Below are 16,409 nucleotides of genomic sequence, written 5' to 3'. Positions count from 1 at the left end.
ATAGATAACATATCTGGCTTGTGAGAATTATGAAGCATGTTGCCATATTGTCATAAGAGTTCACATATCAACAGAACCTAATGGTGAGAAAAATCCGATAACGGATCTTTTTACTGGAATGACTAGGGAATGACCCAGGTAACAATTTGAGTCCAGGAAGTATACTAAATGGGCTTGTATCTATTACCAAGTTTATTCTACTATTGAAAGGAGATGTTTCTAGCTGGTCTTTTGGAGTTTTCTAATGTCTAAACCCTCTTAACAATACCTTTGTTGCGATTATAGACAAGATTTTTAAAAAGTTAACATTTATAGAAACAGAGAAACAACAATATTCCATATATTTACAAAGGACTTGATCGTTTTCAAGTCATTGTGTATGTTATGTCATTAAAACCTCTCACGACCACCCTTGGCATTAGGCAAGACGTACGTTATCTGCATTTTACAAAATGAGTAAGTGAAGCTTCAGAGAAGTTAAAAACATTCCCTGCTGTGGAGCTGAAACTAGATCCTAAAGCCTTACTCTCTATCACTGCCTTTCTGATTGAGGGATCCCATAGAGGAGGGAGACATATGATGTCTGGCCAAGATAGTGAGGGTTTGGGTTTGTTCTGTTCATTTTATTTTGTTTGTTTCACTTTGAATTTGAATGTAGTGGAGCTTCCAATAGGCCACAGGCCTTATCACCTCCAACCGTGTTACTGTTTCAAATATTTACTTGGTCTGCTCCGCCCCCTCAAATTATCTGAACTTGAGACCCCTGTGCTAAATATATTTACATACTTATATAAATATAAATAATTATATCTTTCCATCATGTAAAATCTTATGAGCATATTTACATACCATATTTTACTTGTTCCTTATAATCCTATATACTGATTAGAAAACTCAGCTAAAAATAAAAAATTGAGTAACTAGCACAAGGTCAGGACCTAAAATCTAAATGTGTCACATAAGAAATATTATGTGAAAATTTCTTAAGCATGTGTCAAGTTAAAATCCTTTAGAAAATCATTACATAAAAATTTCTGAACTTGAGTACTTAGGTAGGCATATTTTGAGATTTGATCACCTTACTTAAAGGACAGTCACTCAGAGTAGGTGCAGAAACAAAGCTTTCATATATCCAAGGGCAAGTCCTGAGAAAGTCATATCCCTTTATTTTTATCTCCAGTGTTCATAAGCTTTCAATATCAAAGAAGAAACTGAGAAAAATATGTGGCCAAAAGAGGAAGTCATTCAACAAAACATTAGCAAAACAAATCCAGCAACATATAAAAGGATTACACACCACAACCAAGTGAGATATTCCAGGAATGCAAGGTTGGTTCAACATATGAAAATCAGTCAATATATTAAACCACATTAATAGAATGGAATAAAACGTACATGATCATCTCAATAAATGTAGAAAAACCCTTTGGCAAAATCAAACCCCCTTTTGCAATAAAAACACTCTAACTAGCAATAGAAGGGAGATTCCTCAGCCTGATAAAGGGCATCTATGAGAAACCCACAGATATCATACTCAATAGTAAATGACTGAAATCTTTCCCCTTAAGATTAGGAAAAAACCAAGGATGTCCACTCTCACCCCTACCACTCAACAGTCTAATGGAGATTCTAACCAGGCCAGTAAGGCAAGAAAAAGAAATAAAAAGCAACCAGACTGAAAAGGAAAGCAAAATTCTCTATTCAAAGATGATCTTGTATGTATAAAATCCTAAGGAATATACACACAACTATTAGTACTCATGAATACGCTCAGCAAGATTGCAGGACACAAAATCAATATACAAGAAAGCAACTAAAAATATCGGGGATCCCTGTTTCTATCACTAAATAATTATTAGCACCTAAAAAAGCCTCATCTTTTAATTTCATCAATTTCAACCTGAGATATAGAAATACAAAATTCAGAATTTACTTTAGCTTTTAAAACTATCTATGTTATTTGGTTAAAAGAAATGTTTCCTGGTAGACACACAGCTCTGGAAAATGTGGAGGGAAATATCCTTTTGTTTATATAGCCAAGAAGGTTGAGTGATGAGAATGAGAAAAGATTCTGAAGCAACAAACGATCTTCTGCTGGGCCATTAAAGAGCAGCTAATCTGTTCAAATTTTAATTCTCCTCTAATGGGTTTTCTTCCAAGTACGTTACAGCAGTTGCAATCAGTTCAAAATATTGCATCTTGATGATCATATGAACTGGAAAGCAATGAATGGCTACATTTTCGTTTATTTAGTTTATATTTTTACTTTGGCCCAATCTCCCAGAGATTTTAAACACCATTAAGTACTTTGCAATATTGGTGAGGACTATTTCCTTTGTCATTTTCATTAGAATTAACACAGAAGTGGTATCTTATTCCAATAATACAGAACATGCTTCTCAGGTAATATAAACCAAGCATACATAGAAAGGAAAATTGTTCCACATTTCAAAAAACCGTTACATTTATTTCTTTTCTGAAGACTTGAATACAGACCCTGCCTGCTCTAAAACTCATGAGTTATGAAGTGGGCCTACATACCAAGAGCTCCCAGTAAGTTCCAGGAAATTCCTTTCATATCCTCTATCTCAGAACCACATTAAATACACGTCCATTCACTAGCTTCAACAGTCAATGATCATTCCTATTTATTTGTAGGCTCACATATCTTCTTTTGCTGTTTAAATTGTCTCAAAAAAAAGACTCAAGTTATAAGTAAAGCTGCAGTTAAAGAAAGCATTAAGTAAACATTTCTTTCTGTAAATCAGAGAGTTTATTACCTGATTCCCTTCCAATTTACATATGGATTTTACTCTCTATTCAGAATTTGATTCTAATTTATAAGTTGCAAGCAAAGTCAAATTATTAATTTAAGAATCAGGACATAATTGAATGTACAGTACTCTTTACAGGGTGAAAGCAAACTGTTTAGAGATGAAACACTAAATAAACACACACTTTCAAAAAAAACTCTAATACTTTAGACCTATCACATGGACACTTTGGCTCTTTGGAAGTAAATGTTTCTCCAACTTTTTTCATCTGTCCCTTTTGCCATTAAAATTCAAAAGAGGTGATACACTCCAGTAAAAAGAAAACCATAGACTCTAAGGCAGAGATCTTCTATATTATAAAAGAACATTATCTCATTTAATCCTCATAATAAATCAGTGGCAATATTACCTCATTTATACACAAGGAACCTGGGGCTCAGAGAAGTTAAGTTAATTGCTTAAGTTGGCACAACTAGCAAATAGCCCCTCAGAATGTGAGCTCACTGAAGGCTGGGTCTGAACCCTTTGCCCTAAGTGGATTTTTTTTAATGTACCTTAAAATGTAATGTCTTATTCTCAAAAATTTTTTAAAGAAGACATTTAAAGTTATTTTTGTCATCTGTTTCAATATGTCACAATTACTTAAGCCAAGAATCTGTTAATTTTACTTCACCCAACTATCTCATGACATAAATTAAGCCTGTTTACTCTTTCCATGTCACCAAAGCAAAATTTTTTATAGAATCAGAGTCATACAGCCAGAAGAGATGGTCTGACCTTACGCAGAACCTAAGAAGAAACTGCAAGATGATCCATATAGAAAAAAAAAAAATCACCTTACAATTTCAGATGACTTTCATAAGGTAGTTTTACTAATTTTATTGCTGTACCATCATTATTGTTATTAATATTAATAAAGTTACATTAGCTGTTACGGTAGATTTGACAAGCTGTGGCAAACAGTTGTTACCATTTTCTTCATCCATAAAACTTGTCAAATTAGAGGTTTTATGGGTAAACAAATAATTAAGAGAAAACATGTACACAGAGTATTTTTATACATTTTAAATACTGACCAAAAAGCACTACCTAAAATGACAAATGAATTACAATTATACACAGTGAAGCCTTTAATTAGAATTCCACTAGTCCAAAACATGGACACAATATTCATTCTGAGTTAGTTCAAAATAAATCTCAAGATGTTTTTCCATATATACCTCACTGTACCTGTTGGAGGCCATTTATATTAATATAAACATATGTACTACACAAATCTAAAGTTGGAGGGGACCTTAGAATTCATGCCTCACGATTCTGTCATTAAGAGATACTTATTTTAGGATGGTGGCTACCTGTAAGGTCTCTGGAGCCAGACTGCCTGCGTTGAGATCCCTGCTCTGCCATCCTAGCTGTGGGACCTTGGGCAAGTTACTTCATGACTTTGTCTCCTGCTCTATAAAATGGGGAATAATAGAATCTACCTCGAACAGTTATGAAGATTAACTGAGATAATATGCTACAACGTAAGGGGCTCAAAACACTTCCTTACATATCAGAAACAATCAAACACCCTGAGCTAGCAGGCCCACATGCCCTTCCAAGAGGACACTACTCTTAAATGTCAGAACAACCCAGGAGTCCTTTTAGTCTCTTACATTTGAAAATAATTTTTTAAAAATCTACTTAAAATAGTCCACAAGTTCATTAGACAAGTTCACTAATTTTTCCTGGCCATGGAGCCTCACCCAATTATTTCTGAATAAAAATCACTTTACAAAACACTAATTCAATTATAGAGAGTATGATATACACTTATGCTAAAGTGGTTTACGCAGACTTTCAAGTCATTTATTCAAAAATAACTACGAAGAACCTATTAGTTACATTTTATGTCTAATATTTAACACTATCTTTTCTGTACCATTCTCTGAAACTTCCATTTCTTGTTGATATTTAAAAAAAGGGAAAAAGAAAGTCTCCCCTACCTCCAAGGTGTCTCCATCTATATGCCCTCATGTTCTTCCTCTTATTCTGGGCCTCTGCCACCCACTTCCTCCTCTGAGACCTTCCTCGGTCAGTGTGCCTGTATTTTCCCTAAAGAGGGAGAACACTCAGAGGCCTCACTTTCCCTCTCATTCATTCTCCCACTCCCCACTCTCACCACAGGTGACCGCACTAACGCAGCTGATCAGGGCCCCCACTCTCTCACAACCTCCTACGTCTCCCACCCTTTCTTTTTGACCCCCTTCACCAGCTGCTTTCCCTCCCGTGGCCCTTCCGTGTCTTCAGCCCACTTCTCATTCTCTCCACTCCTTCCTGGACAACCCTGTCCAACGTCATGGCTATCACCAGCACCTGTATACTGATAACTCCCAAATACTTATTTCCATCCTGGCCTTTCCCCAAAATGTCAGGATCATACAGTAAACTTTCAACAGGCAATTCTACCTGCCTGGCCCACGGGCATTTAAATGCAGCATATTTAAATGCAAACACTTCATCTTTCCCCACTCAGCCCACTCTTCCCCCTATATTCCCTACCTCATCACACAAGCTAGACACCCTAAAAGCACCTTTGGCCCCTCCCTCCCATCCAGTCAATGAGCGAGGTCTGCCAACGTAACCCCTTACTCACCCCTCTAATCCTTCTCCTCTCCATCCTCACTGGCCTGGTCTGGTCAAGGCATCACTCCCTGCCTGACCTCCTGATCCTCCAAACATGGCGCCTCTCAGCTTTTAGGCAGGCAAAAGCTCTACTGAGACTACTTGAAATAAGCTGTTTCAGGCTAAACTTTAAACATATCAAGGGCTAGAAATGGGGTCTATTCACATCTGTCTGGCTCAGTAAGTGGTTGCTCATCGCAACCCAGTGTACACCCAGTGTACTTTTCTATGTACCCTGCCTTCTAGAAATAATAAAAGGCAAATGTGACCATTTTGCTCCTCTGCTCAAAACCTTCAACGGGCGGCCGGGCGCGGTGGCTCACGCCTGTAATCCTAGCTCTCTGGGAGGCCAAGGCGGGGAGACTGTTTGAGCTCAAGAGTTCGAAACCAGCCTGAGCAAGAGCGAGACCCCGTCTCCACTAAAAATAGAAAGAAATTAATTGGACAACTAAAAATACACAGAAAAAATTAGCCGGGCATGGTGGCGCATGCCTGTAGTCCCAGCTACTCGGGAGGCTGAGGCAGAAGGATTGCTTTAGCCCAGGAGTTTGAGGTTGCTGTGAGCTAGGATGATGTCATGGCACTCTAGCCCAGGCAACACAGTGAGACTCTGTCTCAAAAAAAAAAACAAACAAAAAAAAACCTTCAACGGCTGGCCATCACCTACTGGAAAATGTTCAAGCTTCTTAGAAAGCCATGCAAGGCCCTCCAAGCACCAGTCCCTGCTCACTCCCCAGCCTCTTCTGCTACTTCCTACCTGAATGCCACATACCTACAACCTACTCGCACTGGTCATGCTATTGCTTAAAACTTGCTAATTTTCACCTCTCTGCCTTTGCTTACGTTATTATACCTGCCATATCCCCTCTGCTCTCAGCCTGGCTAACTCCTGTTCATCCTTTAAGACTCAAATCAGATGTCACTTTTTCCAGGAAATCTTCCCTAAAACTCTAGGCTGGGTAGGATACCTTTTTATTAATATCTACTCCACAGGATTTTAGGCAGGCAAAAGCTCTACTGAGACTACTTGAAATAATCTGTTTCAGGCTAAACTATAAACATATCAAGGGCTAGAAATGGGGTCTATTCACATCTGTCTGGCTCAGTAAGTGGTTGCTCATCGCAACCCAGAAATCCATAAATCCCAAGGAAGTTCCAAAGAGCAGCTTAAAGCCCTCCATACTAGACACATACTGCATTACATTACTGTATATAATATTTTAGGGCTCTAAAATATTACGTTTGTCCTGCTGAGGGATAAGAGTAAGAAAAAGAACAGAAATTAATTTATGTAATTAATTACCTATCTAAATATTAGAAACCAAAATGCCATACTTCCTTTCAGACTATAAATATTTAATTACCATACTTGGAACTTATTAACTCAGCCTGGGAGTTTTAATTCAAGGTGGGAGTGGAGTGGGGTGAGAGTTGTTAGATGGTAGGTAAAATTCACCAGCTTTCCCACCAAAGACTTTTCTCAAGTACTCTGTTCATACTAAAAGATTAAAAACTCTACCTATTAAAACAAATTAAAGGAAGTCACTTACAAGGATTAGTTCTCAAAAGAAGCTATACTATGCTCTAGGGAAGGAATTACCTTCAATGAAAGGAACACAAATAACAAAGTCTTTGTGGCACCAGCTGAAATGCCCCCTCCTCCATGTGGACACACTCCTGAGAAGGATTCGGCAGGCCCTGCATGCAACTCTGTCCTGGGCTCCAAAATATCCCACAGCAGATGATCAGTGGTGCTCAGGTCATGCATGGAATTTACCTGCATCTCACCATTACCTGAACCCAGACAATGCAGACCAGGCCAAAGGATTCATCCACACACAGCTAGAATCACACAGCTAGAGCCACAGCTGGTGTACTGTGGTAAAATATTAACCCATTTGATTTTATAGTAAAACAGAGACGGCTACTGCCCATGGATGTTAGTTGGAGTATTGTGGTCAATTGTGCAATATTTCACGAAATCATCAGTCCCATATGCAAATATTTTTCTAATGACATAGGACTGGAAATTAAACATGGAAACTGCAGCTAAGTTTGACCACCTGATGGACTCAGGATACTCTGGTATTGGCTCAGAGAGAGGATGGCTGGCCAAGATGCTGTGGAAGGTGCCAGAGTGACAGGTCTGAGACCTACCATTGGTTCCACTTGGAGTCTGAGTTGTGATTTCTCCTAGGATGCTCGAAAAGCTGCAATCTGCAGCTATGGTCATGGGGTAGTGTAGTAATTCTGCAAATGCCTGCCCCCATGCCTTCCCTCTCAAAGAGATCATGGCTAGGAGAGAATGGGGACATTTGGTCTGAATCCTGGGCATCCACAGGACTTATTGAGAGATTCTCCACAAATCCAAAAGTGATTAAAAGACTATACAGTTACTCTTGGCATTCACTCCTACTGCAGCAGACGGACCCAGCCTCTAAAGGACTGATAAGAACTGAAAAGCTATAAAAAGTGATTAGCCTATTTATTACAAATTGTGTTTACTTAGGTTTTTATGTTTACTTCCCACTATATCCCCACTAGAATACAATTAACCACCCCCTCGCTCATCAGAATTGTATTAGAAAGATTCACAAAAATAAAATAAATGCCGTAACCTTTAAGCTTTGTGAAACTGTAATATTATTACACAAAAGCCTCCCCAAAATAGGGAGAAGAAAATGCAGTATTTTGAAAGAGCTTCTTTTCAAAGAAATTTTTTATACCTTTAGTCCTTGCAACTCAAAGTTTGGACCAACACTATTATCTGACAGCTGGTTAGAAATTTAGGCTCATGGCCCCAACCTGGTCCTATAGAGTATGTATTTTAACAAGGTCTCTAGGTTATCTGGATGCACATTAAAGTCTGAGAAGCATTCCCTGGATGAGAGTGAAGCACAATGACCTATGCTCTCACAACAGCTTTCTAAACCCTGGGTCTTTTCTTCCTCTGGAAGCATTCTGTAGAAAAACAAATATATTTTGAAATTTTAAAACAAAAACAGATTATTTCTTAGAACTGGTGATGATCCACTACAGCAAAGTCTTTTTGTATCTAAACTGCCAGGCAACTAATTAACATTTCAACGAACATTGACAGAAAATTTGTTCTGTCACTTCATAACTCAGGTAAACAGTACAGGTATGACAAGGAAAATTTAACAAAGACCAACAGACTCACATTACAGTCCTCTAGGGGATCTCTGAAAACTAATTTCCTGTCCATAAAAAAAGAAAAAGTAAAATTATTTTCAGCATCAAGTTAAGCTAAGCACATAACTCTAAACTGAGTTGCTATGTTAGAGTGGTCTCCAAATTACAGTCATTTTTGTTTACCTCCGCTAACAATGAGCCTCCTGGGAAGAAATTATGTGAAGAAGTTTAAGTACCCGCTATGCCTTTCTCCACATGTGAGTGGAGAAATTGCAGAGGGGAAAATACACAACTGAATACAATTAATGTCTTCTACACTATGATTCCTGCTACCCTCAGATGGGAAAGATCACAGAATTCCGAAGTTGAAACGAATCTCAGAGATAACCTATTGCTGCTGGTCCGCTTACCCAGGAAATGTCTTTCTACAAAGTCAGGTCACTGTTACCCTTTGGGACAGCCCACATTGTATCACTGTTAAGTGCTCTCACACCCACTGACCTTATTCCTGCCTTTGAGCAACCCAGAACAACTCTATTACCACTTCCCAACTAAACACCTTCAAATACTTGAGGCTCCTATCAAGTTCCCAGGTGTTAGTTTCCTTAGATTAAACGCATTTAGTTTCTTGGATTGTATGGTATCCTCTTACTCTGGAATAACTGTGTATTTTGTTGCTAGTAATTATAATTAGCCTGACATAATTTAATGAGACCCACAGTGCCAAATGAAGTCATTCGATGTAATGGCTGGTAATGCAATACATTGTCAGTGAAAGATCAAAGATTATGTAATGGTTAATATATCTACAAATGTTAGAAGTACAACCATAAGTTAAGGGCATATTTGTCTGCTGGATTATGATGCATAACTAAGAAAAACTACCAAACTCTACTCAAAAACGTCCCTGGGTCTCATTGCCAGGGGCAGAACTCTGCACCATGTGGACTGCTGAACCTGACCCAATGTGGCCTTTCTGTAGCCTTCTTTTTTTATGAAAAAGAGACATTTTTAAGGAAGCAAAGGGTATAGAAAAACTACATTTGGCATTCACAGAGCAACTGACACTTTTATTACTTAACATCACAACCTTATGAAGTAGGCCAGTATAAGTGCTGTCGTTTTATAAGTGATTAAACCAAGACTGAGAATAGGAAATGAGAAAAATTGTGAGCTGCCCAGGGCCAAACAGAAAGCAAGACTGGAGCCAGCTGAATTCAGAAACCTCAGTTAAATTCCCAAACAAAAGGGAACAGCCAATACTGAAAATAAGTTTTATGGATTTCACTTTGAAACAAAACAAAAAAACATTATGTTACCATTAAATGATATTAAAATCATCTTTCATGGCCTTGATTTTGCCTCCAAGGCTTTATTCCCAAAATAAAGAAAATTTAAACAAGCAAATCTATTCCAGGTTTAAAATCCCATTTACACACAAAAAATCTTGCATTCCAAATTGAGAGATTAATTTTTTCTTAATTTGACTATTATCTTAACCTGTATTAAGCCAAAGGGCCTCGTTCAAGTTGCTAATCTAAAGTGTCATGGATTAGACCCATTCTGGTTCACGAGGACATTCTCCCGAAATAGATTCTTAACATTTTATAACCCTCCTACATTTTCACTAAACAGAATCTGGAACACAGGAAGGAATCTTTTCCCCACACACAATACTCATCTTCATCGTCATGAAAAGACATTTCGTTAAAATTCACCTGCACATCCAACACGCGTCCTCCATAGTACCCTCCCCCTGGTATCCTGGCGGCCGCCAGCCCAGCTAGAGTCCTCAACCTCTGTGCCCCAACTAACCAGTCTCCCCACCTGCTCTCTCCTACACAAGGCTGCCGTGGATGCTCCTCAACAGCGGATGCAGCACTCCACTGCTTCCCATCGACGCCTCCCTACCCCCTCCACGCTGGCCGGCCCTAGCCCTGGAAGCCACTCTTCTGGGAAACATTTTCAGCCCTGTGCCGGCTGAGGCTTTCACCCAATGAGAGCTGCTGCAGCAAAGCATACGGTCACTTTTGGCCAATGAGAGTGAGAGCAGCCCACTACGGCTGCTGCTCTCAACCAATCAGCTCCAGGACACCTGGGGCTGAGCGCATTTGCATTCTCCTTCCGCCCTTTCTTGGTGTTCAGGTGAACTGTTTTGACCCATCCAGGGGTGGAGAGCCTGCAGCCTTGGGGCCACAGGTGGCCTTCTGGATCCCTGACTGAGGCCTTCTGACTGAATCCATTTTTTACATAACAAACCCTTGCCAAGCCTCGAGTCACGTGAAGGTCAAGATCAGGGCTCTGTGGAGTTTTCTAACACTAGGAAGGGCCCAGGAAGTCTGATCAAGGAGGACTGGAGGTAGCCCCTCGCGTAGGCATGTCCGCTGGCAGTTACAGTGGAGAGAACCAAGAGTGTCTGTGGGCAGACACTGCTTGTGGGCAGCATCCTTGTGGAGACCAAGACGTTAGTGGCTCTGCCTCCCAGAGGGGTGCCGTCCATCCCTGCCCTGTGTTAGGTAACTTTATCTTCACCAAACAAGCCCCATGCTTTATTCCCTGTATATTTCTATTCACAGTCTGCCCTCCACGTGGTTTTCCTCCCTTTTATTTACTTTCTGAAATTCTGTACTTCTCCAGGACTCCCCCAATTTCAAATGCCACTCCCCCAATTTCAAATGCCACTCCCCCAAAAATATCTTACTCTCTCAACAGGATGTCCCCACCTCAACAGGCAGTGTCAGCTTCGCATTGAAGATATTTATGGGTATGGTTTATTCTGTAAGTTCCCAACAGACACACACTCTCTTTCCATCCCCTACAGTAGGGTTTTTTAAATTGCAGGTTCAACCCATGGATGGGAAATTTTTAAAAAAGAGAATAGAAAATATCAAAGGGCATCATACATAGTAAGAATAAGTGTTATTTCAGGCAATCTTGTTTCAGTTTTGTGTATGCATGTGCATACATTAATATTAAATGTATTTGTGGCTGTGGGTCATGATTATGAAAGCCACTGCCCTACAGTACCTATCCTATAGTAATGCCTAATACTCTGTGAATGCTTACTGAATTGAACAAATTGATGAATATGAGATGATTCATGTATTATAACTTCAAAGGCTCCAATATAAAGTATAACGTCTATTTGAAGGAAAATGTATGGATTCTGGTTTATAGGAAGCTATGGGGACACAGGTCAGTAATAGGGAAGATCTGAATATTTACTATTGTATATCGATAGACTTTCTCCCCAATAATTAAAATGTGTTTGTATTTAAGGAAGATTAAATATAAATGTGATTAAGTTCATTTTGGAAAAAAACTTTTCTCATTCACTGAAACTACCTCATGATTACAAAGTTCTGCATCTTTAAAATATGTAGTATAGGTAATTCCACCATGATTCATAAAAGGATCTTTCAGAGACACCATGAAAGCCTTTGTTCAAGTTCTTTCTTTGCTCAAGATGCCTCTATGTCCTCTCAATACCCCACCCCCACCCCTGTCTGTAAAAATCCCATTCATCTTCCAAGACTTAGTTCAAAGGCCACCTTTTTCATGGAAGCCTTTTTTTCAACTCAATTTTTTCTCTGTCCCTACTCCACCACCCACCCTAGTCCCAAATGTGGTCTCTTTTCTGAATCATCTGTGTTAAAAAAACTTCCTTTTTCATCTGTGTACTTGTCTCAGTTCCCTTACCAGACAATAGTACGCACAACCCAGTCTTACTCATCTTTGCATCCCCCACAGCAACCAGCACAAGGTCTTATACTTAAGAGATGATCAATAATTATTTGTTAAGTGAATAAATGAAAGCAACAGTTAGCCTGTTAAAAGGGATGGTCATTATTTTAAAGGCTCTGAGGAATGGCTTATATGTCTAGCAGCTAATCAAAAAGTGGTGGACCACAGGGGAGGGGGCAGCTGAGTAGAGGCACTGCTCCTCTGCACATATGCCCCTATAAACTCACCGAATCCCAAACTCTTCTAGACTCTACAGAAGCTACGGAGCTGGAAACTGAATGAGCACCTTCACCTTGCTCCAAGTTTCCCAGTCTTGCTTCATACCAGAAATGGGAAGTGGAATTAGAGTTGGAAATTAGGGCCACCTTTTCAACTTTATGGTATGGTTAAAAAGAAAAACTGAAAAGCCATCTGAATAATTCAGGCTCAAAAGACCCACCCTGATAAACAACTATGGATGTTTCTGAGTAGGGGGAAGGGTGTGCAAGAAGGCAGAGGAAGTGGTTCTTGAATTATCAATTGATTGTTTATATTGATTGCATTCAACAGTACTGAACTTTTCTCTTCATATTACCTATACAGTCATTTGAGGACACTTTCTGGGACTGCTAGAATAAACTAGCTCAGGTTCAAAGCCACAGTCACAACTAATAAACAGCAATTTGTTCTACTAGAAAACAATGTCCACCAATTAGAAAAAGTTGTTAGGGACTAAAATAAGATTCTCTCTTGCCAGTAATCTGTACCTACTCCTTTCCCCTCCAAAGAAACACATTTTTCTATGATAAATTAAAGAAGTTTTCAATGGCCTTTATTTAAAATGTATATCTCTTTTATAAGTGAATTCATAATTAACATGCATAATTTCTAAATCATGATATTTTGTTTTCAAATTTTTAATTTTACATCAATACCATTTAGGGCTCTGACCTTCTCTTTCTTTGATATTTTAACAGAACCTTAACTTCCAGTCCATCAAAGGTTTGCTTTGTAATTAATTTCAGAGCTGACCTCACAAACTGAGAGACATCTAGAAAATGCACTGGGTTTAAAGTCAGAAAACTGGGCTTTGAAGCTAATTCTTGATTCAAATATAGCTGTTCTATTTCTAGATGTGTGACCTTGGGTGGGTTATCTGATTTCCCCAATCCTCAATTACACCATCTGTAAAATGGGACTAATAATAGCACTTGCTTTGTAAGGCTATTATGAAGATTAAGTGAGGTAAAATATGTAATATACCTAGAACGGTGTCTGGTAAATAGTGTTTGGTAAATGTTAGTTTTAAAAAGTCTGCTGTCATTTGTTTTGTGGTCTTGGTATAGTTATTTAACAGTTCGAAGCTTCTATTTCCTCATCTATAAAATGGGACTACTACTACCACTTACCACTTCCATGATTGTTAGGAGATTCACATGCAAACAGTAGATATGAAAATGTTAGACACACAGTAAGTACTCAAATATTAGTTATTTTGGATCACCTATCAGCTTAAAACCATAAGCTTAAAAATTTAAGCAAATCATAAATTGAGTTAGAAAATACCATCCAAAAATTCACCTGTAACTGAGAAAATACCTGACCATGTTAGAAATGCCTACTCAAGGAGTTTGGTTTTTTTTTTTTTAACTTACCAGAAACATATAAGCTTTTGTAAAATGTAAATTCTAAATCTGCAAAACAAGAAACATTCCCTCAGTCAAGCCAAACCGTCCTACTATCTTGTAGTGGAGAAAGCCTCCATGCTTTCATTTGCCAAAAATTGACACATTGGTTAAAATCTGACTGCATGTACAGCAACTTTTTAAAAAATGCTTAATGTTTTGCTTTTATAAAAACAATAAGTGTACTGTAGCTACTATAAAGTTCAAGTCAATTCAACAAACATTTTATTCTGTGACAATGCTCCAAGTAACTCAGCTGGGAACTAAGGATGCAAGGGGAAATAGAGCTGAGGCCCTATGCTGGAAAAGCACACAAATTATGGTTGGTAATCTCAAAATATTACTTATAAAAGTCATGAGGGGTTCAACTTGAGTCAGCAAGCAAACAAACAGCATAAAAATATGCCAAAACAGTTCTTCCCTTCAACTGAAAAACTGCCTTTCAAAACCAAAAGTCATTTTTGCTTTTAAAAGTATAGTTGCTATCTGAAATCTATTGAATTTGTGCCAGAAACCAACATTTCTAAATGTAAAACTATAAAGTAACAGGTATCTGTAAATGAAAGGCTGAAATAACCCCAGGAGCAGCAAGACAGGAATTAGCAACTTTTATAGTGTAATAACATGTTTCATATTTTTTCTACACAGGCTCTGTGAAGTTTCCAGTGTAATATGTAAAAGTTTTATTACATTAGGGCCCATCTTTGTATGTTTTATAGGCACCAGCATTATGCAGTACAAGCTGTACTTACTCATCATGGGATCTTCTATAAGAAACTGTTCTATAATGCGCTAGATTTGTCCAGTTTATTCTGTTACACCTGTCTTTAGGAAAATAAAATCACTGGAAGCCTAAATCATGGAAAATATACACCGATCCACATATCATCTATATGAGCCATAAATCATAAAGCGGTTTAGCTTTAAAATTGTACATTGCATATTCATGTGCACACCACTTGCAGTTTTAGACACATGTGAACTCTTTACTGAATTAAAACAAGGAAAAAAAAAAGCTCAGCTCTACAATAAGCGATTACCAGAGACAGAACAGAGTGCAGTTAATATGCTTGTTCCAGCAGATGTTCATCCCCGTAAATATTAAACATAACACAAGTTCCTCCAGGAATATGCAGGCAGTAATTTTACCACCTGAATAGTGCTGGTTGGAAACATTTAAAAGATAATGGGGTGGGGGCGGGCGGCAGAGAAAGAAGGGGTGTTAAGAGAGATGTTAAAGCAGCCAATGGGATTTTTAAGACACCCGCAACTGGAATTAAACTGCTTCCAGCGGCGATTTACCTACAGCAGCTCCTCAATGTGAGATCCCGGAGAAACTAAACCCGGAGAGCCCCCAGGCTGCGCGCTGTGAGCGTGGCATAAAGGGATACACGGGGCGCCGGGGTGGGGTGGGGTGGGGAGGAGGAGTACAACTGTGGTGAGGTGTGAAGAAAGGGCCCAGAGGAATTGTGAACCTCGAAGAAACGAGTCCCTCCGGGCCAAGGCCTCTGGAATTCCCGCACGGAGAAACACTCGCCTCCTGCCCTGGGTGTTCACTTTTCCATCTCGGGTGGGAGTGGGTGGGAGAGGCAGAAAGGATGCAGCCTCCGAGACCGGGCGCAGGCAGGGAGGAGGCTGGAGCATCCTCTAAGGGCACTTAGCCAGCAACACCAACTCCAGGGGGTCGCTGGTGTGAACCAGAGGTTCTTGGAGAGAGGGAGGGGGCGCAGTCGGAGGGAAAGGAAGTGACAAGGGCCGGGGGCGATGGATGGCTCCCCAGGCATTAGTGACACGTTCTTAAAATCGCTTTTTTTCTCTCCATGGCTGCGCTCTGCCCCTGGCTACCTAGATCCCCAGCCCCTGGGCTGGGGCGGGCCGCCGCGAGGAAGGGGACAGGAGAAGGGGCAAACAGACGGGAAGACGGCTGTGCATCCCCCCGGGGAAGGCAGGAAAGAACCGCCGAGGCGGGCGCCCGGACCCACCCCACCCCCACGGCGGCCGGCCGCCCGGAACCCCCGGCCCAGGTGAGGGCGCGCGGGCCGCCGCGGCCGCCCCTCGCCGCTCCCGCCTGCCCGAAGCGGCCGGCACCGGGACTTACCACAGCGACTCGAGGTCCCATTCCTGGAGCAGAGCTAAGTCGAAGCTGTCCATGGTGGAAGGTGTCAGCGCCGCCGCTGCCGCCGCCGCCGAGCCTCTGGTCGCCCGCGCGCTGCAAGGAAAGGCGCCGCTCAAGGTGCATCCCGGCCGCGCCGGAGCGACCGCCGCCCGCCCGCCGCCCGCCCCCGGGTCGGGGCTCCCGACGCCCCCAGCCCCAGACTCCGGGCCGGCCAGCCGGGCGGCAGCGGCCGGCGCACTCACCCGCTCGCCGGCTCGCGCGCAGGCACACTCACGAGAGAGCGGCGAGCTC

At 40.6% G+C, this 16,409-nt stretch overlaps 1 protein-coding gene across 1 annotated transcript in view; it reads right to left on the bottom strand.

The window, feature by feature from the left end:
• The window catches only part of AFF3 (AF4/FMR2 family, member 3), a 506,791-nt gene extending 490,627 nt beyond the window's left edge, over window positions 1-16,164 (bottom strand). The window contains exon 1 of the mRNA XM_012641885.1: window positions 16,101-16,164. Within this exon, the coding sequence (XP_012497339.1) occupies window positions 16,101-16,153 (53 nt within the window). The 5' untranslated portion in view covers window positions 16,154-16,164. The remainder of the gene's footprint in view (window positions 1-16,100) is intronic.
• Between the last annotated feature and the right edge of the window lie 245 nt (window positions 16,165-16,409).

Source organism: Propithecus coquereli, unplaced genomic scaffold (assembly GCF_000956105.1).
Source record: "Propithecus coquereli isolate 6110/MARCELLA unplaced genomic scaffold, Pcoq_1.0 Scaffold171, whole genome shotgun sequence".
Taxonomy (NCBI): Eukaryota; Metazoa; Chordata; class Mammalia; order Primates; family Indriidae; genus Propithecus; species Propithecus coquereli.
This window is presented reverse-complemented; position numbering and strand designations above follow the sequence as displayed.